Source organism: Adiantum capillus-veneris, chromosome 20 (assembly GCF_014529385.1).
Source record: "Adiantum capillus-veneris isolate H3 chromosome 20, ASM1452938v2, whole genome shotgun sequence".
NCBI classification, from domain to species: Eukaryota; Viridiplantae; Streptophyta; class Polypodiopsida; order Polypodiales; family Pteridaceae; genus Adiantum; species Adiantum capillus-veneris.
This window is the reverse complement of record NC_140950.1, coordinates 61,939,863-61,966,030: the sequence shown is the minus strand read 5'-3', so window position 1 is coordinate 61,966,030 and position 26,168 is coordinate 61,939,863. Positions and strand designations below refer to the sequence as shown.

The 26,168-nt window shown below is 42.5% G+C and overlaps 1 protein-coding gene across 1 annotated transcript in view; it reads left to right on the top strand.

Moving 5' to 3' along the window:
- The first annotated feature begins 22,601 nt into the window (after positions 1 to 22,601).
- The window catches only part of LOC147432598 (uncharacterized), a 54,519-nt gene continuing 50,952 nt past the window's right edge, over positions 22,602 to 26,168 (top strand). Inside the window, exons 1-2 of the mRNA XM_086491965.1 lie at positions 22,602 to 22,851; positions 22,920 to 23,150. Coding sequence (XP_086348091.1) covers positions 22,612 to 22,851; positions 22,920 to 23,150 — 471 coding nt within the window. The 5' untranslated portion in view covers positions 22,602 to 22,611. The remainder of the gene's footprint in view (positions 22,852 to 22,919; positions 23,151 to 26,168) is intronic.

Genomic DNA, 26,168 nt, shown 5'->3' with positions numbered 1-26,168 from the left:
TTTGTGGTGCCTAAGTACTAAGCCGCTATACCCCCTCCCTCACTCTCTCTCTCTCTCTCTCTCTCTCTCTCTCTCTCTCTCTCACTTGATCTCCTTCCCTTTCCTCTTCATCATTACTCCCAAGCATCCATCTCTCTTGGATGAAAACTTTGTTATGGTGGTGTGTTGTTTGCGTCCTAGCCGCTAAGCTAGGTGGTGCCCCTGTTCGCTTTGCCGTGACAGGCTCGAGGCGCGCCATTCGGTCCCCGGTGTTTTAGAGGCCGTCGGGGATTCGGGGTTCGCTTTGCTCTCGTCATTTGGTGCCCCCACGGAGGAGGTCTTTCTAAGACCCTTGAGTTTACAATGTTGAAAGTGACGCCCACTATCAATCATGGACGAATGGCTAAAGGAATTTTTTAACTGGAGGACGGAAGAAGAAGAGACGAAGGAGGCACTAGCTGCATCGCAAAGAAGTCATTCACATCAAGGAAGGGAAGCAAATGGTAAGACCTCTTTTCCGTAAAGAAACTACATTCAAAGTTATAACTCCAAAGTGGCCTAAAGGGGCTGCTCGAGCCAAAGGCAAGGAGAAGATAAGCCAGTCTGGAAACACATGACCCCGAAGGGAGAAGCATCTGGCCAAGCAAGTGCTTCAAGCTCAAAAAGCCGGGTTGTACCCAGTTTTCCAAAGAGAAAGTCATCCGAAGCTAAGCGGCGAAAGGTCGCCTACCGATCTGCACGACGCATGCGAGTGCTACCAATCCACTTCGACAATCCGGAAGAAGAAGTGGTAAGAAGATTCCCATGTCCTAGAGAAGAGTGGTTTGGCTATTGCTCTCGCTATTTTGGAAAGAGAGTGGAGGATCTTCTTCCTCTCCCTATACAACTTATCCTGAAGAAGCTCTCTACCATGGGAGAAACCCAGTGGGTTGGGGATGAGTTGCAGCTGAATGGAGTAGAATTCATGCAACACGCCGACTACGGAAATTACCTGCAATTGTTGCTAGCCAAGAGGCTGGGAGTGGTCAGACGCGTCGCCATCACCCCGTACGTGCTGAGCAACGAAGGAAAGGTAGAGCCCATGAAAGGCGACGACCTATTGGGGATGTGCCGACTCATCAACACGGGCACGGTAAGAGTATAAGTAAGTATTTTATCCTCTGTGCATGATGGAAAACGGGCCAACGGCATTCCCGTTCAGATTCTTGCAGCATATGCATGTGAATATCTATGTAGATAGGAAAGTCTTCTACCAACAGAAGATCGTACACCTATTCGGTGCGGCGGTACTAGGAGAAATCCTCAATTCCCCAAATCCTATCATTCTCCCCATATTAGATTACCATCATTCTTTTAATGTTTCTATCTTTATCTTGTTTTAACCTATCCACCCACCCCTGTAAAAAGCTGCTATGAGCCGCTACTGTTAATGTAATGTTAAAAAAAAAAAGAAAAAAAGAAAAAGAGGTTTGTAATTTCCTGAGTCACTACCATGGCAAGTGTTTCTTTCCCCACGTTCAGTGGAAAGAAGGGAGAGGATCTCACCACTGACTTTTTGGATGACTTCGACATTGCTTGTATCGTCTCCAACAAAGATGACGACGCTTCACGACTTAGAATTTTTCCTCTACTGATGAAAGTAGAGGCCAAGTCCTGGTATAATGCATTGCCCCAGGCCACCAAGAATGCATGGGATGTGTTAATGGCTGCTTTTGTAAAGAGGTTTGGTGGAGGCACAACCTCGGAGAGGCTATGGCAGTTACTGACAGAATTAAAGCAGGGAGGCCTGCTGGAGTATGCCACCTACGAGTCTAAATTTGTGGACTTATGGGAGAGATGGGTTGCCTCGCTGGAGGAAGGTGAAGGAGCGCCTAGTTTCCTAAAGAAGGACCGTTTCATTGCTGGTCTATGGTCGCCTCTTAGAGAGAAGGTGAAGGGAAGGTTTCCTGCAACATATGAGTTGGCAGTCGAAGTAGTCCGCCTTAAAGACAAGAAGCTACGCATGCAAGCAAGAGTAAACAAGTCAGAGGAAACAAGCTCGGCCCAACCAACCCCAGTGACTGCAATAGCCAATCATAGAGTCCAACCGCAGGAGGCATCAGAAGAGCAAGACCTGCTGAGTCGTATCACCACCCAACTAGAGAGTTTATCTGTGCATCTGGTGCAGCAAGGGCATGCACCTGGCAGGAACCCAGAACAAGGAAGAGGACAACGAAGGTAGAACCCAGAGTACCACTGTGACAACTACGGGGAAGATGGTCATGAAATGTACTACTGCCCACACCCGAGGAGGCAGAATTTCAATAGAGGGGGGAGACAGAATCAGATCTCTCCACCAAGAGCAAGACCACTGCCACTCAGGCAACCAATCCCACCTATTCAAATCACACCACCAGCGGTGCAACCACAGCTGGCCACACCAATTCGACGCCAGTCACCAATGCAATCACCACTTACAATCATCATACGACCACCACCAATTGGTACCCGCACACCAAGTATCATTGGTCTTGCAGAAGAGGTCAAGATGAGTGTAACAGAAGAAGGATCAAGTAAGAAGACTATTCAAAGAACTGAAGCAGTGGAACAAGAGGTTAAAGAATCAAAAGATGTTACCCAGGTGGGGGAGGTAAGTCAAGAAAATTGTGTTACAAATGTGAGTACATCTTTAACCTTGAATGAAATAGGCACCAAAGCGATGAATCGACAGCATTGGGCAGTAAGGGTAAGAAGGTGTAAAGTCTTGATTAGGCCTCGTCAGAGTAAGAGGAATGCAAAGGGCATGAAAGATACAAGAGAAGAGGAAGACCATCCTGCTAGCAAGGCTTTGCAGAAGGTGGACAACATATCAAGCAAAGGGGAGGGATTTGAAAACGGAAGCCTGTGCACCACCATGGACCCAGGATAGTGTAGCAAGCTAAAGGAATCTTGCATCAAGGCAGTTTCACTTAAGGACCATAACGAAGAGGTAAGTATGACTGAAGGTTCGGAGTTGGCTATTGCTCCAGAGGCTTGGCAGCCGAGCAAGACTTTATTGTGTAGTGTTATAGACTTAGAGATGGGTAATGCCTCTAGTCTACTGAAGGGTGTTATAAAATTGGAGATGGGTAATGCCTCCAGTTTATGTGAGAATGTTCATAGTAAGTTTGATGATCAATATGTTGCCAACCTTTTAAGGATGTTCCAAACTCCTCCACAACACAGCATTGTGTTTGCATGGGATGCATCAGACCTATGTCTATGGCTAGCCGCTATAACATATAGAGAGAAGATCAGCATGGAGATAAGAGAAAAGGAGCCATGGAAAGACAAAAGGCTGATAGAATGCAAGAAGGAAGACCTCATTCGCAATTTGGTACAATTTTTTACAAATAGTGCATCCTCTCTTTGGAGAAAGGTAAGTGGATTACGCTTGAATTTAAGCCGCAAGGTAGGTGGCTTTCTATTAGCATCAGTAAAGGAAGCTGACATGTTTGAGCACACCCAAAAGAAGCATGATATGCTTGCAGTTTTTTCTAGTCATGGCAGTAAGCAGGACTCTGAACACAACTTGAGCTCACCACACCAACAAGGCGGCCATATATGGTGGATTCTTGGTACACTCTTGGGAATCATAATTTTCGGTTCTGTCTTTGCAGGAGCCAAGATACTCATTTCCCCTCTCGCTACTGGTGGTTACAAATTTGGTCCAATTTGGCATGCAAATTTTATTGTTCGGACACTGCAGACAATGATCCTATTTTTCACTTGGGATCCAGGAGGACACTGGCACAAAGTTCTGGAAGCCATGGGCTTCCCCTTTAATCAACCGACACTATTCCAAGAAATAAGCTATCACCCGGACCTGTTACAGATCAACGAATATCCTAGAAATCTCACCAATGGCCAAATGGAATGGATAGTTCAGAAGGAAACTCGATATCGGATCCTACAGCTAAGCAGAAGAAGAAACAGATGAGCTAGAGGCATGAAGCCAAAAGGGGAGGGCTAATGATGGGGGCTTTTCACAAGCCAAGCTCCCATACCCCTCTTCTCTCGTCCCCACCCCATGAAAACCCCCTCTTAGGGAGGGAGTGATAAAAAGCATTGGAAAAATTAAGAAAAAAAATAAAGTATGACTATGTAAATATATGAGAAAGGTAAAATTGGCCACCTCATGCCTGCGGGGCAGCCCATCCCCACCTTGCCTCCTTTTTCTTCACTGTTGCCCCGTCGTGTGTCCCTTTTCCTCTCCTCCACTCAAAAGGTCAACCCCCTCTCTCTTCCCCTTGTCCTTTCTCCTTTCTCTCTCCCCTCAAGCTACCCCACCTCTCACCAATAATGCACCCTAACTCACATGCAACTTACCCTATCTTCCAAAATAGTATACCCCACCCCCTCTTTCTCCCTCCTATCATATCCCATGACCCAAATACCCCCCCCCTCTCTCTAAAGGGCGCCATGTCTCTTGTCTTGTAGCTAAATAACCTCCCCCACACTCACACACACTCAGTTTCACTGAAAAAGGTGCCCACAGACCCATCCCCACCCAGTGGTTACCTGTTTTTTTCTTGTGTTCACACACATCTGCACACAGATTCATCTCTGAACACACTCCCCTCTCTCCCCTCTTGTAATTACTTTATTCTCCATGTCACCTCTCACTTTTTTTCATCAACCCATCTCTTTCTCTTAGTCTCTCTCTCATGAGACTGCTGTTCTGGCACATATACACACAGCTAGACAAGTGGGGCCCACAGTCACATGGCCTATGTAGATAATGATTTCTTCATTTCTAAATTCTAGAATTTCTCCCCCCTCCTCCCCTATATAAAGAGGGGTCAACATCACACTAAACATACACACACCATCACCAAAGAACACACTATGCACTGTGTGTGCCTAGTGCACACACCCACACCCACACCATCACCATCACCGCAATCACCATGCTTGTCTTGAGCATGACCTCTACACCCTTGTCTATGGAAGATGAAGGGCAACTAAATGAAGGATGATGGCCATAACCCTCGTGCGAGTCTTCGCCATCAACTCCCACCTATCCGCCATTTGCTCTACCACTCTCTCCCTTCTCATTCCCCTACCCTATGCTCCCCATTTCATCGCCTTATTCTCTAAATAAAGCTTGAGGTTTTGTGAGTATGTTTTCTTGCAATGTTTTGCCCATGTGAGGTGTGCGGAATCGCCACCTAGTCTTGTGTTTGGAGTGAGCTTGTGTATGTGTGAAGGGTGTGCGGATTCGCCATCCTTTTGTGGTGCATAAGTACTAAGCCGCTATACCCCCTCCCTCACTCTCTCTCTCTCTCTCTCTCTCTCTCTCTCTCTCTCTCTCTCTCTCTCTCTCTCTCACTTGATCTCCTTCCCTTTCCTCTTCATCATTACTCCCAAGCATCCATCTCTCTTGGATGAAAACTTTGTTATGGTGGTGTGTTGTTTGCGTCCTAGCCGCTAAGCTAGGTGGTGCCCCTGTTTGCTTTACCATGACAGGCTCGGGGCGCGCCATTCGGTCCCCGGTGTTTTAGAGGCCGTCGGGGGTTCGGGGTTCGCTTTGCTCCCGTCACTGCCTACACTCGACTAGCTTCTCTCTATACTGTCATAGCCCTAGGTATGATCAATTGCAGTCAAGGAAGCAAAAAAGGCACTAAATTTTGGGAAAACAAACCAATGAAAACAAAGAATAATCTCTGAACTTTTGTTCATAAACACCATACCCTCACACCATCTCAGCAGACCTTGCATATGCAAGAAGGGGCTCCATAGTCGCTCCCAACCATGTACACAAACCCATCAAAAACCATCCCAATCATGAGTTATACAAAAACTCATGATGCTCAGCCAAAAAAATCAGAAAAAACCATGGAAAACATGGGGAAACACCCTCCCATTCACAACAATAAGAAGGGGCTTTCACTGCCAAACATGAGTAGCAGGCACACGCGTACAAGAGAGCTTCGCTTCACACAGCTTCCATCACCAAAAAGAGAGAAGAGGGGTGAAATTGCAGAGGTCACCACCCATGTTCATGGCATTCTTGATGAGAGACACACTCTCCAATCAAAGCTCCAGGCCCTCGCACACACACACACGGGCACCTCCACTACACAACCCCCACGCACCACCGCAGATTGCAGGAAGAGAGGCTTTCTTCTTCACAGCTGAAAACTCCCACTCACTCACGACCCCAAGCTGATAAAAGTTCCATTTTTGCTCATATTTTTAAAGCAGTAACTCACACTTTGACGTCTCTACACTTCTATGTACAAAAACAGCAAAACTATGTACCCCGCACAACTGGCACGCATGCATAGAGACAGCTGGCACACACCACCTTTGTACACTTTGTACAAGCATGCTTTATTAACATCCAAGAGGTCTAAGAGAACCAAAAAACATCTCGCAAAGACTTTGGGGTGGTCCGCACCATTTCGCCAAAACACGTCACAACGCGTATAAAGACTAGCAACCCAGAATAGATCCAAACTGTACAAAGGTAGATGCTCAAAGTTTCCTAAAGCCTTGAGGAAGCCCTTGATCCAAATTTCATTGCATTTGGATCAAAACAAAGCTTAAAAGGAACAAGAAACAATGCAAACACTCTACATACCGTTGTTTTGGCCACAACTTGAAAAAACTTGATTCCTAACTCAAGTTAGAGAATACTTGTGAAGTCCCTGAGTTCTAGACTACCTCTGGAGCAAGTTTCATGTCAATTGGCCCTAAAAGTCTTTATATGCGTATAAAGTGTTTTTGATGCTATTGGCCAATAATTGAACTTAAGACCACACAGGGGGGGTCAACACTCAACTAGAAGCACTGTCTGCAAAAATCTAGTCAATCTGGTCAGAAAGACTTTATACGCGTATAAAGACTTTCTGACCCTAATGACTTCCAAAGTTGAACTGGGACATATCATTGCATTCTAAGAGACCTTAGATGCCACTAGCCAAGATTACACTCAAGTTGGAAAGAATCTGAGTGTGCAAGTGCCAAGAAATAGAAACAAGAGCCCAAATCAATCTGCATCACATTGTAACTCACACTAAAGTGGTCCAATTGTTATTTTGAAAATTTTTGTGAGTTGCATGAATGGTAGAGAACCTCTAGTGAGGAAAGATTGCCATTTCTTTTTAATAGTATTTATACACATATAAAGACTAACAGCAGCCAGATTTTAGAGCAGACAGTATAGCTCGAGCTTACCAAGTAATCCACTTAGCTCTAAAAACACCTTTCGCTAGTCCATTCTGTGATAATAACATATACAAGGGATCAACCTTCCAAAGGAAAATTTGGACAGGAAATACTTGCATGTGCTTCCTAATCAATACTGAATGTTACTAAAAGAGAACCATCATTGACAAGGAATTGCATAGTCTAAGTTTTGTACAGAGCCAGTAAACAAAGTCCATCAAATCCAGACCAATCTAAAGTGCAAGCAATCAACCAATTGAAGAGCTGAAATAGTCAGAGTAAGGCACAGAGTGAACTCAAAAGGTAAAAGGTTTGGATTTGTAGTGGTGTATTAACGGATTGATGTATTTGAGATCAGGAAGAAACCTTCAAAGAGACCAAAAACCACCAGGAGATTAGGTCAGCATAGTGTCTACGGAAGAGAGTGTGACCCAAGCAAGGGTAGATCTGCTAGCACCAATCATAGAAGACGGAAGTGGGACTGACACCTCCTCTGAGCAATCCTTTTATCTCATGGCGGACTGAAACACTGTGATGAACTAGACAATCCAAGGAGAGGGAGGGAGCACCTCTAGAAACCCTCTTCGGACATTAAGGTTTACAACCCTTTACTTAGAAGGACCAAATACCCATGGGGCTTTGGTCTATGCTGATGAAAGGGGATGAAAAATCATATGTAATGAGGAAAAACCAGCAGAAGGAGTGGATGCCCTTCTAGTGTATGATGATGGGGATAGATTTTGTGATGAGGAAGGAATACATTACCTTATAGTTAAGGATCTTGAGAACTACAACAAGTATGGAGATAATGTGGTAAAGGGGAAGATGATTTCTGAAATCACCGAAATACCTCCTTTAATAGACCTTCCTTATGCCACCCTAGTGTTTGACAAGAAGGTGACTAAAGTTGTGACTAACCATGGAGCAGTAGGAATCTATGAATACCTGAATGGGAGAGTCAAGACATATTTTCGATGCCTAGCACCATTTTCCTTTGAGCTAGGCATAAAAAAGACTCTGTATTTGTTCTCATATGAATCAGGTGAGGGAAGCCTCATAATATACATTGACAAATATGGACGTAATTATAAGCCAATAGAAAAAGTAGAGGTAGCAAGATTGATAGCCACTAGGGTGATCCTAACAGAACTCGCTACCACTCAAGGACTAAACCCTACCCCCAGTAAATCTACTAATCCCTTTGAGGAAAGGGAGGATGAGATCAAAATCTCAGCCCAGACAAGCTGGAATGGTAGAAATACCAGCCTTTCCTTCATATCTCAACACAAATCCAAAAACGCTACAATCATGGTTGTGACCTACGGTGACGAGAGAACAATAGTTCTATAGAGGCAAAGCCCCTATTACAAATAGTTCATATGTGACTCCTATAGTCTCACCTATGCCCACGTACTCTTATTCTTATCCCAAGGAAAGCAAGGGACCAACCATGGTCCCAATCATAGCACGATTTCCCTATCAGGAGAGAATCAAGACAGAAAGAGGGTTTGTAAGGGAACCGCCTATTGAAAGTTCATACAGAGGAATTGGGATGGGAGGGCGTAGTTGACGGAAGATTGAGACATGAACCAGACCCTGTGAGGAGAGAGGAACATGGAGATTCTACAGTTTGACTGGTAGAACAAAGACGTGTTAGACCATCTCAAGTCCAAAAATGGGTACACAAGAGGTATTTAGGAGAAGGAGATCCTAGAGATCATGTGGAAACATTTTTGCAAGTGATCCGAGCAGAAGAGGTTAGAGACTTCGATACACAATTTGCAGGATTTGGACTCACCTTAGAGGAAGATGCCGCCACATGGTTTGACTCTGTAGAAAGACAAGATTTTGGGACCATCCAAGAAGTTTTTGATGAGTTTGTGGAAGAATTCTCTAAGAGGGATAGCTCACAATACTGTCTCTCAAATCCACAAGTTTAACATTGGACTCACTTTTGGGCCTTTCAGTTCTAGAGAGAGAGTGGCGCTCGACCAATGAGGAAGAGGCTAACTTTACGTTGAAAATCGACATTTTGGAGTCAAGCTCTTTTAAAAAAAGGGAGGAAATATTATTTTGGTTCATCAAATTGCACAATTTCATGCTTTCAAGGCATAAATGCCGTAAGTCGTACTAACTCTGTACCGAGGAATTTCAGAACTTTCATTGAAGACTCTATCTAGTATCTTTGTTCCCGCCCAAATATGACTTTGAGTAGCTCTACTTCCCTCTCAAAACTTCTTTCCTTTTTCATATTTGCGCTAACCTTTCTGTGTATTCATTCTACTGCACACCATGTCTACTTCTCGAAGGCCTAGCACTACCATTGACTCTGTTAGCATTTTTAATAGTTATACTATAGACGATCAAGCATGGATACCATCTCGAATAACTATCGGAAGTTGGGTTCTACTGCAAACTAGAAGGAGGAAGAGGAGGCAACGCAATGATTTCGTGGAGGCTTTTAAGGGTCAAGTTAAAGAGTTTAAACTGTGTGCACAAAGCAAGCAGGTGAAAGAGGTCCTCATACAACATGCTTTCCAGCATGTAGACTTAAGGTTGCAAACATCTCCTCCAAGTTTTCCAAGGCATCGACCCAACTGTAAGTTATTTTTACCATCTCTCTTAGTGCATGATTATATTTGAATGTTAAGTGGTGGATATCATCTTTGGTATGTTTCAGATATTTATCCATCGAATAGGACAGATTGGCAACCAGTCGAGAGCATAGCTGGGATTTTTGATGCTTTCCATGCGTTTATTGGTGAGCAAATGTACCGAGGAAGACAACACAAGGAACTTGCAGATAATGCAATTTTTTTTTATAATATGTCATATGTGGAATCGAGAACTTCCATTGGTTGGGGTTGTGTAGCTCCTTTGTCACTTCCATCCTTTGACAGCAAGGATTGGTCCTTGCCTGCTTCGCAAACTAGTGAAAGCTTTAGGAATAAGTTGTTTCAAGATATACAAAAGTCCCTCAAGTATTCAATTGCCACAAAAATATTTCGGCTCGCACTATTTATGCCTCTTAAAGTGTTTGTAGATTTTTTCTTCGATGAGCAAATAAGAACTACCGCAACAATGTTCATTTGCAAGTCTGAGAGTTGTTTGGACTTTTTAGATGATAATTGGGATAGGAAACAATCACAGAACAAAATCTATATTTTGCAAAAGAAGTCCATAATAATTTGCAAGTTCATTATAAGCTCTCAAAATTTCTTAGTATCGTTTTACTATATTAGATATCATCTTCTTAGTGGGCAGCTTATTCCACTCGACCAAGATACAGAGAACAACCTCGAGAACAAACCTTTATCAATGGAGCTCTACTTTTGAGACAGCCTACTTACTGTGATGGAGACAATGTCAAGCACAACTCTTGCACAGCTCAGGGTAGATCTTACATGTGAAGAACTTCCACTTTTGCCGGAATTGTATGCATTCAGTCTCAACAATAGAAAGGTGCTTACTAAATCGATAAATTTTGATTTTCTTTAATACATTAAGACAGAATCTAACTTTTTCTTCTTTTCAGATTCCAAGGCACAAGGAGAAAACAACATTGTGCAAGGAGTCACTAACAAATACACTTCACTTAATTGCTTCCACCGAAAGCTAGGTCACATACCTTGTGCACATACCATGATGTACTCTTCAAAATGACTAATGCAGAGACATTTTTTGGTGGTCAAACAATGTTTCAAAAATGTACATTTTCAATGTTTCAAAACTTTACATATTGTGTTGTTTCTGTCAAGATTTATACAAGTAAATTGCTCCCTTTCCCTGCTATTGTCCTCTCCCCCGGTTTGTGCCACTCGTTCCCTGTCCTCTCCCCCGGTTTGTGCCACTCGTCCTTTGCCCTTTGCCCCGGTTACTCCCCTACCCTCTGTTCCGGTTGTTGCTACTTTTGCCTCTGGGGACGTTGGTCTCGGGCATCCTTTCGTGTCGCTCGAAATCATGGCTTCCCATGCTTCTTGCACCTGTGAAGCTTCCCTTTGTTTTTGTTCTTGCTCTTGCTGTCGACGTGTAGCCCATTCCTCTACTTCTGCGACGTCAGCATAATATTGATTTATGGCTTCTTGCATATTTCGAACTTCTTCTTGAGTCTGATTGTGGCGTTGCGTTGAATGGCATAAAATGGTAACCATCTTTTTGCAGCATTTTTTAGCCTACTCAACGTCCTCTTCCTCATATGTGTATATATTTTTTAACGCTATTAAGTTATCTAGAGTAAATTCCCCCTCTTCGTTTAACCTTTGTGGCGACACATACATTGTACTCTTCCCAAAAATGTCACCTTAGTCATATATTTATATTACCACCCTTTTCTTTTTTTCATTGTAAATAAAATTAAGCATACAATAACCAACTATCTATCCCCAAACTTTCTTACCTCTTGTGAATTAGTAGTAGAAAAATAATATATCCATCTTTCATCCCATATAGATAAATTACCATGGAAAATCAACTCTCCACTTGTCTTTACCAAAGATTATGGTCCATCTCTACAAGTCTTCTATGCCCCCTACATAGGTGGCCCAATATCTCTTAAGAATATACATATAGTTTTTCTCCTTTCAAAAAGACTCAAATTGTATATTATTTTCACAAGAAAATAATATTGGGCCCTCCTCTATTTGTTTAAGCATCATACCCTTTTGAAAAAGCATGATTCCCCTTGGATGCATACAAGCAAAGGGCCCATACAAGAAGACATGGAAGCAAAAGGTTCCCTAGCCTAGTGTGGACCTTCCAAACCGAATTCCTTGGTGCATGGGCATGAAGAATAGTCCAAATTCATATCAAACATATTGAGAAGGTCAAATTTTCCTTTTGAAGCATGTCTGTTGAGCCAGCAGAGGATCACACCCACATTTTTGCTCACACTCATCATTTTTGTAACCATTGATTGTAATAAATGTCTTTCCAACATTGATTTTGAATGGAGCCATTCATTAAGTAACGGGACTCAATTGAGTTTCCAGCTTGTAATCCCGAAGTATTTCACTCGCTGATGTAATTAGTTAGAGATGTTCTCACCTCCAAGGCTGAGGTATATAAGCCAAAGTTTTTGTAACCTAAAGAAGATTCAGATTATTAATCAAAGTGAGTTTTTGGAGCGCCGTGACTGTGTCTGAGAGAGAGAGAGAGAGAGTCTTATCTACTTGCTACGTGAGCTACGGAGCCGCCATTGGAGAAGCGACACTGCCATTGTGTTAGCAACAGCGAGAGCTACGCACAGATACCAAGAGTGCGCGCTATCGGCTTCTATGTGTGGTAAGTTCCTACGAGCTTCGGTGTGAGTTTTCTTCCAACTCGTGTGTCAGAATGGAGTGTGCAGCATATCTATAGAACCACAACGAGTAGAGCTACGCATTAGTACCATCGGGGTCAAGTTTCGGTCACATGTATTTTTCGGCCTGTCTTCATACGCGTTTACCGCACGGAGTGATTATAGGTTGATTTTGCAGTTCAAGTCTTTAGGGTGTTGTTCTTACCTAGTGTATAGACTTCCCCCTGAGTTTGAGATCGATTCAATGATTCTAGATCCTGTTTCGTATAGCATTCGTTCGTAGTACGGATTTCAGTCACTTGCGTATTTTAGAACTTAGATTTGATTTCCTTAGTAGTGATTGTCATTAGAAGGTCGAGTAGGTGATTTGACACCCACCTAGTTGTTTCCATGCGCCTGCGGGTCAAGCTTCGTCCTCGTCTAACAAATTCTGTTGTTGGTTGAGTTCTCGCTATTTAGCTTCCGCTAGCGGTGTAACCGCCTTAACATTTTGCGCCGCTGCCGGGGACGAGAGCCCTAAGTAGGTGACCTTAGACTAATCCTACGAGGTGAGTCGTATAAACTACTTTGTATACTTTAGTTAGAAAAGATCTAGGAGTGGTGGACTCCGAAGATCTGGAGAGATACTAGGAAGTGGGGTATTCCTGGGTCTTCCGTGTTGACAGTATTTTTAGTTTAGCTTAGATTTGTTTGTTGTTTTGTTGGTGTTGAGTAGTTGTTGATAGAAGAAGAATTTTCTAGTCCGTGAGTGGCAGTGGGTCTCTTTAAAATCACAATTACCAAACCCATTTTATGATTAGGAGTAGCTTAGGTAGGACTTCATTTGATCCTGATCTAGAGCTAGTAATCATTGGAGTATTTGCTTGATAGGGTTGATTGCATGATAGATCACTAAACCGTCGAGTTAGTAGTGAAACTTGCAATAAACAAAAGTCAAAGAAATTTTCTGTGTATCTGGGAGTTGTTGAGCACTAGAGAAAGCTTTAGGAAGGATTCTGTGCCAAAAAACTGGAAATTTGCAACTTTAGACATCATACGCGTATGATGTCTAAATGACCAAACAGAGATCAAAACAAAAATTTTGACTTTACCAAAGTGTTCAAAAGGGGGGTTATACCCTAATTTCAACTTAAAACAAGAGCATTAACACTCAAAGAAACCCAAAAAGACAAGTCGGAGTCCAAGAAACGCAAAGAATAGGAAATTTTGGATTCAGATCTTGTTTTTACATTCAAACCTGACAAAAACACTTGAAACTCAATTATAAACATTGGAGAAGGCTTAAAACCAAAAATAGTCAAAATCTGGGACAAAAGACATCATACACGTATAATGTCTTTTAGCACATCCACTGCTTAATTTTGATATCTGACCTGACAAGATTGTTACAAACACTGTAGAAAGCATAAATATCAAGTCTTGACCCAAATTGAAGAAAAAGACATCATACGCGTATTATGTCTTTTACCTAATTTTGGACATATTTTGATACTTTGCCAACACAGATCCATTGTAATAGCTGTCTAGAGGTTATATTTCAAGTTTCATCCCATTTGGATCATAATTGACCCAAAACAAGTCAAAAGCGGAAAATTGCCAAGAAAAGCCTAAATTAGCCATAACTTGCTCAAACAGAGTTCAAACTGAATTTTGTGAGTGGACAGAGCATAAGGGGGCTACTGAGAGTGAGCATAACCAAAATAGTCCAAATCTGTGAAAAAAGACATCATACGCGTATAATGTCTTTTTCAGCATAACTGCAACAAAATTCTCACCTGATGAAACAGAAGTTGTCCAACTGACAAGATTAAACAATTGACCAAGTATCAATCAGTTTGGATCAATTCTGACCACAAAAAACTTGGGAAAACAAATTGCCGAGACAGAAAAGTTAAAGTCCTTTAGGGGAATTGATGAATTTGAGATCGGGTAGGAATCTCCAGAATAACCAACCAAAACAAGGGGAACCAGCAAGTGTCATATCAACCGAGGGAAGTGTAAACCAAAGTTGGGTGCAACCATTAGGGCCGATCTTTGAAGGAAGTGTCTCTGATACTTCTTCGGAGAGATCTTACGAGATTTTCACCGAACACTTGGAACACTTGAACCTGAACAACAGAGAAAATATGGCAGCAGGATCATCAAACCCTTCCGCCACAATGAAGCTATTGTTCATAAAATACCAGTACGACAATGAGCAAGGTGCCAAGATCTACAAAGATGGAATGGACCGCTATTGTGTAAAGATAGAGGAGAGACCTAGTGAGTTCAAGGACTTAGTGCCTGTGAGCTATAGCGGAGATAGATATCTAGATGACGAGGGTACCATGTACTTGGTAGTCCTAAACACTAACATTGTGGACAAGTGGGGATTGATGGGCACCAAAGCCAAAGTAGATGAAGAACTTGAGGAGAAAGCACCAATAATGAACTTCCCTGATGCGAGGTTAAGAAGAGAGAATGAAACTACAAGGATCAACACTGATAACATCTATGTGGGGCTATACAAATATAATAATGGGGAGCAGGATCTCTATTATAGATGTGAAGAACCCTACACTGGAGAGTTGACAGACCGAAAAATACTTTAAGTCTTTACCTACACAGAGGGATCAGAAGTGAAAATTGCCGCTTACGACAAGTATGGGAGGCAATACTCAACAATGGGCAAGAAAGAATTAGAAGGATATACATACTTTGGGGGACCACTACATCAGTATTATGTTACTTCTTGTCATAAAATCTAATATCTAACTAACCCAAATGATTTTCTCATATTAAATTGATCACTTAATGTGGGAGAATAAACGGGAACAAGTGTTAAGATATAGGTATGTGCTTATAGATCTATCTCAACGCGGGGCCAATGGTAAAGGGGCCCAAAAGGGAGATGGTCTATCAAAGAGCAAGGCTAACCAATGGAGCATAAGACCTTAGGGTTAGCTTCATTGAAGACCTCCAATAAATATGTGTAAAAGTTCTTTGACCTTAAGTAAGCTAGGGCTGAGCTTGAGGTGGGAACCCGGCCCAAGCTCGAGGTGCTTGTCATGCTTGAGGTGCTTGTCATGCTTGAGGTGTTTTTCATGCTTGAGGTGCTTGATTAAGATGCTTGAGGTGCTTGACTGGCTCCATGCTTGAGGTGCTTGACTTGCTGCATGATTAAGGTACTTGAGGTGCCTTGAGAAGCTTGCCTAAGATGCTTGTGGGAACACCCCCTAGTTCAAGTGCTTTGTCATGCTTGGTGAGTAAGGTGCTTGATCACCTAAAAGTCAAAAGCATTCCTACAAGAGGGGGGGCGAGCCCTTTTCCTAGGGGCTAGAGAGAGAACACCCACTCACACACACAAGGGAAGCCCAACTTGAAGAGGCAGCAAGGACACATGTCAGGGCCCTACCCATGTTACCTTCATGTGTTGCTTGAAGCCTATTGGCTAGGCTTCAAAGGGGTCCAATGATAAATTACATGAATTATCTAATTGTTTTAGCATTTATCAAGTCCTCTCTCTCAAAGGGGAAAGGGGGACACTTGTCCCAAGGCTACCCATGTTGCTTGTAATGGCTCTTTGCTTGTGATTGGCTAGGCCTGGAAGGGTCCAATGAGCTTCAGGCATGAGCTACAAGGGGGGGTCGACCCAAGCAAGCTAGGGGGGTGCCTAGGGGGTATACTCACCCACACACACTCACAAGCACTCTCATGGTGTAATATGCAAAGTGCAAGAGCTCCATCTCCAAGCAAGTAGAGGTTGAGAGCCTACACCAACACTCTTGGCTATGGAGTGCAAATCCAACCAAGAGCCATGCTTCAATGCTTAAGCTTGCCATATCCTTCTTCTTCATTACTATGCTATTATGTATGCTAGCAACAAGAGTATGATAAGTGAGGAACTAATTCTTTCTCCTACGAAATGTTTCTTCTTCCTCTTCCCTACCCTCATTCCCTGCTAGCTCTCTCCACCTTCGAAGGTGTTTGAGGTCTTGGGACTGAGGCTTGGGATAGTTAAAGCTTTCTTCAAGTTTATGTTATGTTTGTGTTGCATGAAGCCTTCCATCTTCATGGCATCACCTAGGTCACAAGGAACACAAAGACTGTATTGTAACAAGTCTCTCTTTATGGGAGAAATCATAATACAAATGCCTATTGGAGGGGGGACCGGCTCCACATAAATCCGGTACTCAATTGTTGTCATGTTCTCTAAACTCTCTCTCTTGCAAAAGTATTGTCTATTCCAAGTTAACTAATTGCTATGATTATGTTGCTATCTTCAATTATGTCTACCCGCTATGCTCACAAAATCATTTCTTGAAAGTACTCTCATTAAATTCCGCTATTCTCAAATTGAATAGGCAAATCCCATTACATTGGTATCAGAGCATTTGGTTTCTCTTTTCTTGCTTAAGAAGAGAGGTCCATAAGTAGCCTATAAATGGTTGATGTTGTTAATTATGATAGAGTAAGTGGAACTGGGATCTAATACTGGTTTTGTTAAGCCCACTATGTGGGGGATGGTGCACACCTCGGGAGCTTTGGACTTAATAATGAAGTATTTTTAGACTTGCCTACGGCTTTACCATTATTGAGCCATAAGAAGTCCGAAAGGAGCTAGCCCTTGGCAACTCTGCTATGTTAGACCTACTCCTCTACTCTCTATAATTAACCACTTTGAGCCGTGGGTGTAGATACTTAAGAGCCGATTTTCAAAGGCTAAGAGGAGTGGCAACTAAGGTTTTGAATTGCCAAAGCATACACTAAGTACATACATAAAATTTTGTTAACATGGCTAACAATAATCAAGAGAGTAGAATGAACATTGATAGCTTTGATTTTGCACATGAAGGTGCTAATGATGATGCTCCCATGTTTGTGAATTATCTTGTGACTAGGTTGCAACAAGCTATGGGCAACCCTACCTTGCAAGCCGAAGTTACTCAACAACTTCGTGCCTATGGAATTTCCCTTCCTCTCCAAGAGGAGAGAGAGCTTAGGAGGCCTCTTGAAGAGACCCCCAAAAGAAGACTCTCTCCCATTCGAGAGGAGGAATCCAAAGAGAAAGAAAGCAATGAAAGTCTAAGTTCTTCTGAAGATGTGGCTCCACGAAGAAGGCGGTCTAGACGATCGCCTACTCCTCGCAAGAGGAAAAGAGCAACCCATAGTCCTTCTCCTCATCACTCTCAAAGGCAAGAGAGGAAACAAAGGAAGAAAAGGGCTAGGAAGAGGTCACCCTCTTCTCCTTCTTCTTCACCTTCCTTCTCTTCCGATGAAAGTTATGGCTATTCTCCTAGAGAATACAAGAGGGGAGGGCATCGCAAATCATTTCCTGCATGGCGAAGGTCACAACAGCTAAAGAAGTTCAAGGAGGGAGGAAAGAGTATCTCTTTTCTCACCTACGATGGCACCTTTGGTGCTACTGACAAAGTGTTGGCCTTCATCCAGCAATTTGATGCGGCCTTTGGGGACGAGGGCTTCACAGAGTCCTCCAAGCTACGCCATGTAGCTATGCACTTCCAAAAATCAGCTCGTCAATGGTGGGCTAGCCTTCGTGGCAATGGAGAAGCCCCAAAGACATGGAAAACTCTACGAGTTTCCATCATGAAGCAATTTCTTCCAAGCGATACTAAAGATAAAGTTCTTACCGAATGGCGCGGCTTGAAGCTCCTCTCTCATGAGTCTATCAACAAGTATGTAGATAAGTTTTGGGATTTACATCTCAAAGCTACTGTCTTTCAAAAGATAGACTTTGCCGAGCAAAGACAGCAATTCTGTGCGGGATTACCTGAAGAGATGGCCGAATATATCAATTCTCAACGGCCCGGTACTATTACCGAAGTAATCCACCACACCATGGTTGCTTCCGCATCAATTTCCATCAAGGGGCTAGACGTAATGTCAAGCCCATGGAAAACAAAGATAAAAATGATGCAAAGGGGAAATCCAATGCTCAAAATAATTCCCAAGGCACTTCCAACAACAACAACAACAATCGGTCCAAGGAGAAGGGAGTTTACAAAGGTAAAAACAAACTCTCTCCTGAAGAGCTTGAAGCTTTTCGCAAGGACCATAAGTGTTTCAAATGTGGGGAGCAAGGACATGGATATCGTTCTTGCCCCAAGAAGAATACTCGCAATGAGACTCCTAGGGCTTCCACCATCGAAGCTCCAAAAGAGGATGCTCATTGCAAAGGATCATCACTCTCCTATGCTTGGGGAAAGGTACGAGAGCATGATGCCTTCATCTTGTTTGACCCTGGCTCTACTCTCAACTTCATATCAATAGAGTTGGCCACCAAGTTGGGCATTCAAGCTTTTGAGATGGGAGATATAGTAACAGCTGATGCAGCTTTCAAGGGACAACAAGCCTCCGTTACTCCCTTGATTGGGAAGTTGAGGCTTCATGTCCAAAGCTATGTCGACAAAGAAGACTTCTTCATATCTCCCCTCCAACATCAGGATGTTATCCTAGGGGCACCATGGTTTGATCGCATGGCTGCCAACATGAAGTTCCCTGAAAGGAGAATTTACTTCACCTACAGGGGAAAGAACATGTATGTAGATGCTAGTGAGCGTGGTCGCACTATTCCACTTGTAAATCCTCTTTCTTTTGATAAATCAATGAAGAGCTCAGTTTCTGCGTACATGATTTATGTCAAAGAGTCTCTAAAAGCTAATAATGTTTCATCAAATGAAAATGATAGGAATCAAGAAGAGTTAGACTTGTCTACTTTTCTAAAAGGATTCCAAGATGTGTTCATCGATGATATCCCTATGGACCTACCTCCAAAACGAGGGGATGATGACCATCGTATTGAGCTCCTTCCAGGAAGCTCATCGCCTAACAAACCTCCTTATCGAGTCTCACAAGCTCAACAAGAGGAGATCATGAGGCAAGTACAAGAGCTGGTAGACAAAGGGATGGTGAGGCCTAGTTCCTCTCCCTTTTGTTCTCCAGTCCTTTTAGTGCAAAAGAAAGATGGTACATACCGTATGTGTGTGGACTATCGAGCACTAAACCATATCACTATTAAAAACAGATTTCCCGTACCTCGGGTAGAAGATCTGTTTGATAAGCTACAAGGCTCTACCTACTTCAGTAGGATTGACCTTAAGAGTGACTATCATCAAATAAGGATAGTGGATGAGGATATCTTAAAGACCGCGTTTCGCACAACATTTGGTCTTTATGAATATCTAGTCATGCCTTTTGGCTTGACTAATGCACCAGCTACGTTCAATCGTTTGATGGAGAAAATTTTTAGACCATATCGAAAATTCACTGGAGTGTTCTTCGATGATATCATCATCTACTCCAAGTCTTTGGAGGAACATAAGCAACATCTCCAAGTGATTTTTCAAGCCTTGAGGGAGAACAAACTTTTTCTCAACCAAAAGAAAAGTGAATTCTTCCTTCAAGAGATTCAATATCTAGGCCATATTATCTCTCACGATGGTATTCGTATGGATCCATCAAAGTTAGAGGTAATAAAATCATGGCCTAACCCAAGGAATCTACATGAGCTAAGAAGCTTTATTGGTATGTGTGCATACTATAGACGCTTCATAGCAAAATTCTCTCAAGTGGCAGGACCACTACATGACTTAACCAAGAAGAACGTTAAGTTTGTATGGACTGCTAAGGAGAAAAATGCTTTTGAAAAACTCAAAGAGAAGCTTACTTCCCAACCAGTCCTTGTGCTTCCGGATCTCTCAAAGCCCTTTGAGGTCCAATGTGATGCTTGTGGTGATTGCCTTGGAGCGGTTTTGCTTCAAGAAGGGCATACCATAGCATATGAGAGCCGAAGGCTCAATGGTGATGAACGAGTCTTGGGCATTTATGAGAAAGAGCTTTTCGCTGTTCTACATGCCCTAGACACATGGAAGCACTACCTATTGGGGACTCCATTTATCCTACGAACCGACCACCAAAGTCTCAAGTATTTCATGACGCAAACCAAGCTTTCTGACAAACAAATGAGGTGGGCAAATTTTCTTTCGCAATTTAATTTTCATATTGCTCACATAGCTGGTAAGCACAATCAAGTTGCCGATGCACTTTCACGACGACCAAAAGTTAATGCGGTGTCTATAGCTACTCACAATGATCTATCCTCTATGATAGATGAGTATGCTACTAACCCTGACTTTAGAGACATAATATCAGCCCTTGCTTTGGGGAAGAAAGAGGAACCATTCACCTTGCAGGATGGTTATCTTCTTCACGGCAATAGGCTATGTGTTACCCATTCCCTTCGTGAGAAGGTTATGTATGAATCCCCTGCTCCTCCATATGCAGGGCATAGAGGTATTCAACCTACTCTCCGAGGAGAAGAGACGTATTTCTATTGGCCTACCATGAAAGTGGACATACAAGAGTATGTTTCAAAATGTGTAGTATGCCAAAAGACCAAGTATGATAGAGGGAAGCAACCTGGATTACTCCAGCCATTGCCTATTCCAAATTCACCATGGGAGAGTATATCCATGGATTTCATCTTTGGATTACCCAAGTCTATCCATGGGAATACAGGAATATGGACAATAGTCGACAGGTTTAGCAAGCAAGCACATTTTATTCCTGTCAAAAAGACTATTAAGGCACATCAAATGGCAACTCTCTTCATATCTCAGATTTTCAAACACCATGGATTACCCACATCCATCGTGTCAGATAGAGATCCTAGAATGACCAGTAATTTCTGGAAAGGTCTCTTTGAAAATCTAGGAACAAGATTGACATTAGGAAATTTCGGAGGTCATTTGGAGGGCCTTCTAAGAAAATGTATTTTTTGCACTCTCTCTCTAGAAAAAATGACAAATAAAAGAGCTGGGTCTTTCATAGTAAAACTTCAAAAAGTGTACTTTAAGTAGATTCCTTACCCCTCTGAACATTCGTTCGTAGTGATTGAGGGATAATACTCTTTTTAGTTGTATTGAATGAACAACGTCAATACGGAGGGAATGAGGCTAACATGGAGGGACAAATCCGCAGCCGCTATTCACTTTCCATTAAACCTGCACATTTGGCTAATGGCGCACTCCTCAAATGGCACAAATGTTACCCACAAACGAGCCAAATATCACCTTCACATTGATTTGGACAATGAGTACCAACCATTGATTAAGCGCAGTAAAACAAACACACATATACCTCCCACCTCCATAGACACGCTCAGAGCTCAAGGAGCTAAACACATAGATATCTGGACGAGAGGCTCTCTTTACCCTAAGAATCCAATAACTAATGCGTCTCCACCGTTTGTCAATCCTACAAGCTTATTGACCTTTGCTGGTGATGGAGAAAACGGCCTTCTGGGTTATTGTAAATCACTTACAAGAGAAGCTGGAACTTACAAGAGCATTTTCCAATCTCAACAATGTGAGATTGTTCGCCTTTCACATTTACATTCTACAGATCAGGTTACCATTTTGCAACATAAAACAGAGGTACAAGAACTGAAAGAAAAGGTGCGAAGTTGTCAAATGAAGGACACCATCTTGGGTGGTCGTATCCGAAAGAAGAAATTGCGCAATCTTGAAACATTGCAGGTTGCATCAGGAGGTCTCAAGAAAAGAATCCGAGCATTAAGGTGATGCTTCTTGGTTGGCTACATTGTCTTAGTTAAGTAATCTCTTTGTTTTTTCTTGTTATGCATTGTTTTCATGTGCCTAAATAGTGTTAGTGAAGCAAATTTTCTGTTATTTACTTATGCATTGTCTTCATGTAGAGACTCAATCTATCCTGACAAGGAAAACATTGACCCCAAAGCCAATATAGGAAAGAGATTGAAGCCACTTATAAGTAGAAGCCTGGCAGCAGATATAGTACATGACAAGAAGTTTAAAGTTCTACAAAGAAATGTAGTGGACCGCTTTATTTCAGAGAACTCAGTGCCTGCAAAAGAGATACAAGGCACACTTGATTCACTTGGTGTAAGCAAAAGAGGATATTCGGCTATCCAAAAGTCTGTCTCATCCATCTTTGTTAGGAAGGGTATAAAATCCAAACTTCTACCATCAGCCTCAAGTGTTTGGAAAGAGAGGCTTCAGCTTAACGAGGCACAGGGAGACTATCTTGGACAGCCCTTTCATATTAAAGCAACTTACAGTGGCCATGGAGCCAACACTGTGGCATATGATGAGTTCAACAATATTTTTATGGACCTGCGGATACTACAGAAGAGAATGGTGGAGTTTTACAACATCACATTTGAAGAGTCACGTGGACTATTACATTTTGTGTTAAAACTGGATGAGTGTGAGCTTGTTAAAGAGAAAAAGCTAGAGCGTGTTACTATTACTTTAATGAATAGAGCCCTCTCAAAGTGTCCCAGTGATGATCCTTTATATTTTAGTGTTCAATCAGAATCTAACATATGGTGGCTTGGTGCGTTTGAGGTAAACGATATTCTCAAGTAAGCTCAAATATTCAGATCTACTTAAGTCTCATTTATTTTGTGTTGCAGGTAAAGAAAGAAGATCATGAGATTCTATATTGGGTGTTCCATCGAACTAATATTCCGGAGCTGATTGATCGACAGACTAACCAGGGAGAGGTACTACGTCTAGATGGAAGGGGAGACTTTCAAGTTCAGTGGCATCTTGCAGGTGACCTTAAAACATTAAAGTGCATGTATAATTGTGGAATGGGTGCAATGGCAAAGTCACCGTGTTTGTTCTGCATGGAGCCTGCAAAGGTCATGAACCCAAAGTGGTGGAGAAAAGCTCCAACACGTCACATTGAGGATCCTGCTTTTCGACCAGTTTTGAAAATACCACTTGTGAATGTTCACATTTGTACAATGCATGCCCTTTGTAGAATTGTAGAGAAATTGGTCTACTTATACATCGGGTTTGCTTGGAAGATTAAGAACTCTGCAGAACGACAAGTAGCCTTGCAGTGCTTAGAAATGGTACTGTCGGATATGGGGCTTCATGGTGGCAATGTGAAAATCCAGCGGGATGAAAAGAGATCAACTGCTGAGAAGGATGTCCCATGCAAACCATCCATCGGTGGGGTGAAGGCACGGAGGTTTTTATCTAAGCCCCAAGGTACAAGAGATCCAAAGCTAACAAAACATGGAAAAATATATAACACATCTTATGTTAGCAAGGTAGAGTATCAGAGCTGGAAAAAGCTACATATTGCAGTCAAAGACCACGAACCAACTACTCGTAACGCGAAGGCTGAGGTTTGGCGATCAATAGACATCCTATTTTTGATGTGCGACAAAGATGACTGGTCACAAGGTGATATGAACAAGTTCAAGGAAAATCTCAACCTTCTGAAAAAATCATTCAAGACAGCATGGACAGACACCCAGATTACTCACTACATGGTATTATCATGTTTTTCTTTCTCTCTTATGTGCAAATATGTGAGTGTAAAACATTCTAACTAATCTGTTTTCATATCCAGCACATCATCTTCAATCATTTGCCATATTTTATACAGAAGTATGGGAACCCGGCAATATGGAATACCCAAGGGATGGAAAAGTCTCATTACATGGCGAGAAATGCTTATTTCAGGCACACACGACATGGTGGCTCTCGAATCAAGGCTAACAGTTTGAGAGAACTATTTGAATGGTTCTATCGTAGAATCATTCATCGAATGCAGGCAAAAGAAGTCTTGGCAAATTCAGCAATAGCACAAGCAATCAGACATTTACAACAACAAAAAGCTAAAAGATCAATGGCATACAACAACTCCGGAGCTCGTGAAAGTCAACGAAGGTGGAGAGAGACAATGGTGTATGTGAATCACAAGTGGAGAAAGATACTCTGAGTGGATGGCATTGTAAAAAATTTATGTAATACATGATCTTATACAATTGCTACTTGAAGTGTATCAAAATTTTGCAGGTTCAATTTTGTTTTTTGGCACGTCACCCTTGTAACGAATCATGAGATGTTTGCCATACTCTAAAAGTTCATCTGGGTTTTGTCTTCCAAGAGCTAGTGCCATTGCTGTGTACGTGTAGTAATACGCTGCCCGACCACCTGTATAGCCTGGGCAGTAACCAAAACAATCTCTAGCAAACACTTTGTCAACAAGAATGACTTTATCTGCACTTTTGGGCAGCACCGGTCCACCCAAGAAGCGTGATAGTGTCTTGAATGTGTAAGTTGCTATTGAACCCTCTTGTGACATGGAATTGTGAAAAACTACTATCGGTGACTCGCAGAGCTTTGAAAGGTACTGTGCTAGGGCCACATCCCTTCCTCGATACTCTCTTGTCCGGCGCCGAAGGAAGTCATCCTTGTCAGCAATCCAAGACTGCACATACAATGTCAGAAATGACACAAACAGAGAGAGAGAGAGAGAGAGAGAGAGAGAGAGAGAGAGAGAGAGAGAGAGAGAGAGAGAGAGAGAGAGAGAGAGAGAGAGAGAGAGAGATACCATGAAGCTCTCATCCTGCAGAAAGAGGTTTTCTTGCCACAGGTCTACAGATGTAGTTGACCCCTGACCTGAATGGTTAAACCAATCCTCCACTTCTTTGTTACTTTTCGATGGTCTTAGGCTTTGTCTTATTGCTTGGAAGGTGGCTTCATCAGGTAGTGTCTCCTTGTATTTTTCAGCTTTCTCAAAGCATCTTCGAAGGCATTCCATTGGATTGCTGGATGTTTCCATTGCCTCATCATCACTACTATCCTCTGAAACAAATCCACTCCTCTCCTCTTGGACTCTGGAAATAATAGCCAGGGAGAAATCCTCCCTTAAATAAAACACACTTTGCACATCATGTAAGAAGATATAGGTCTTGTCTCCAATCCTGAACTCAGGCACAGCTGGCAACATCATCTGAGCATGCTTCTCAGTGAAGTTACTGACATCCAATGGAAGTTTGATTTCTGTGGTTTTCACGGAGAGCATCTTACTTCTTTGTACTTCAATTGCCTCAACCTCAAGGTCTACTGTGTCTTCAACCTCCTCGACTTCTTGCATATGAGTTGTCTCCTCGCATTCCTCTTCTGGTGCTGCATCCTGCTCCTCTAACACCTCATCAGGATTCTGCATGAGGAATCCAAACAGGCTGTTGAGGTAAATCATAAAGCCAAAGGCTTCCTGAATGAGTTTGCATTCTTTTTGGTGCAAAGGGCAGACTGAATGTCGGCAAGAGGGTGGTAATTCCCTATACTTCTTCACTCCCTGTCCCTTTCCACCACAGTCATTTAAATGCACAAGAGTCATAGTAGGCAGAACAACCCTTCCTACCTGCACCATCACCTCAAACTTATCTCTGTAGGACTGCAAGAAATTACTGTGCTGAGCTAATAGGTCTTCAATGTCAAACTTTGGATTAAACATAGAATGAATTAGATCATACTTGTCCCCAGCACCACAAGATGCTGCAAAATCAAACAGCCTCTCATCAGTTGCAGCTGGGTCTTCCAGAGAAGTTACATCCTCCTTTTCTTTACATTTTGTACTTTCTAGCACATCTGCATCATCGGAGAAGTCTATATTTCTCTTTCTGGTATTTTTCTTGAGATGTACCTTACAGGGCACCACACCCTTGTCGGGTGAGGAATCTTCTTGCCCTGGTGACCTCTCTGATTGGTCTTCACCAAGAAACTTTTCCTCAGATATGTCCTGACAAAAGTCAACAGTTCTTTTGGCAGATACATTAAGCAACTGAGCCTGCAAGGTTTGAAATCCTGGCACAAGCCCTGGATCTGGTTTCAGCCTCTTCTGCCTACTGGACCTT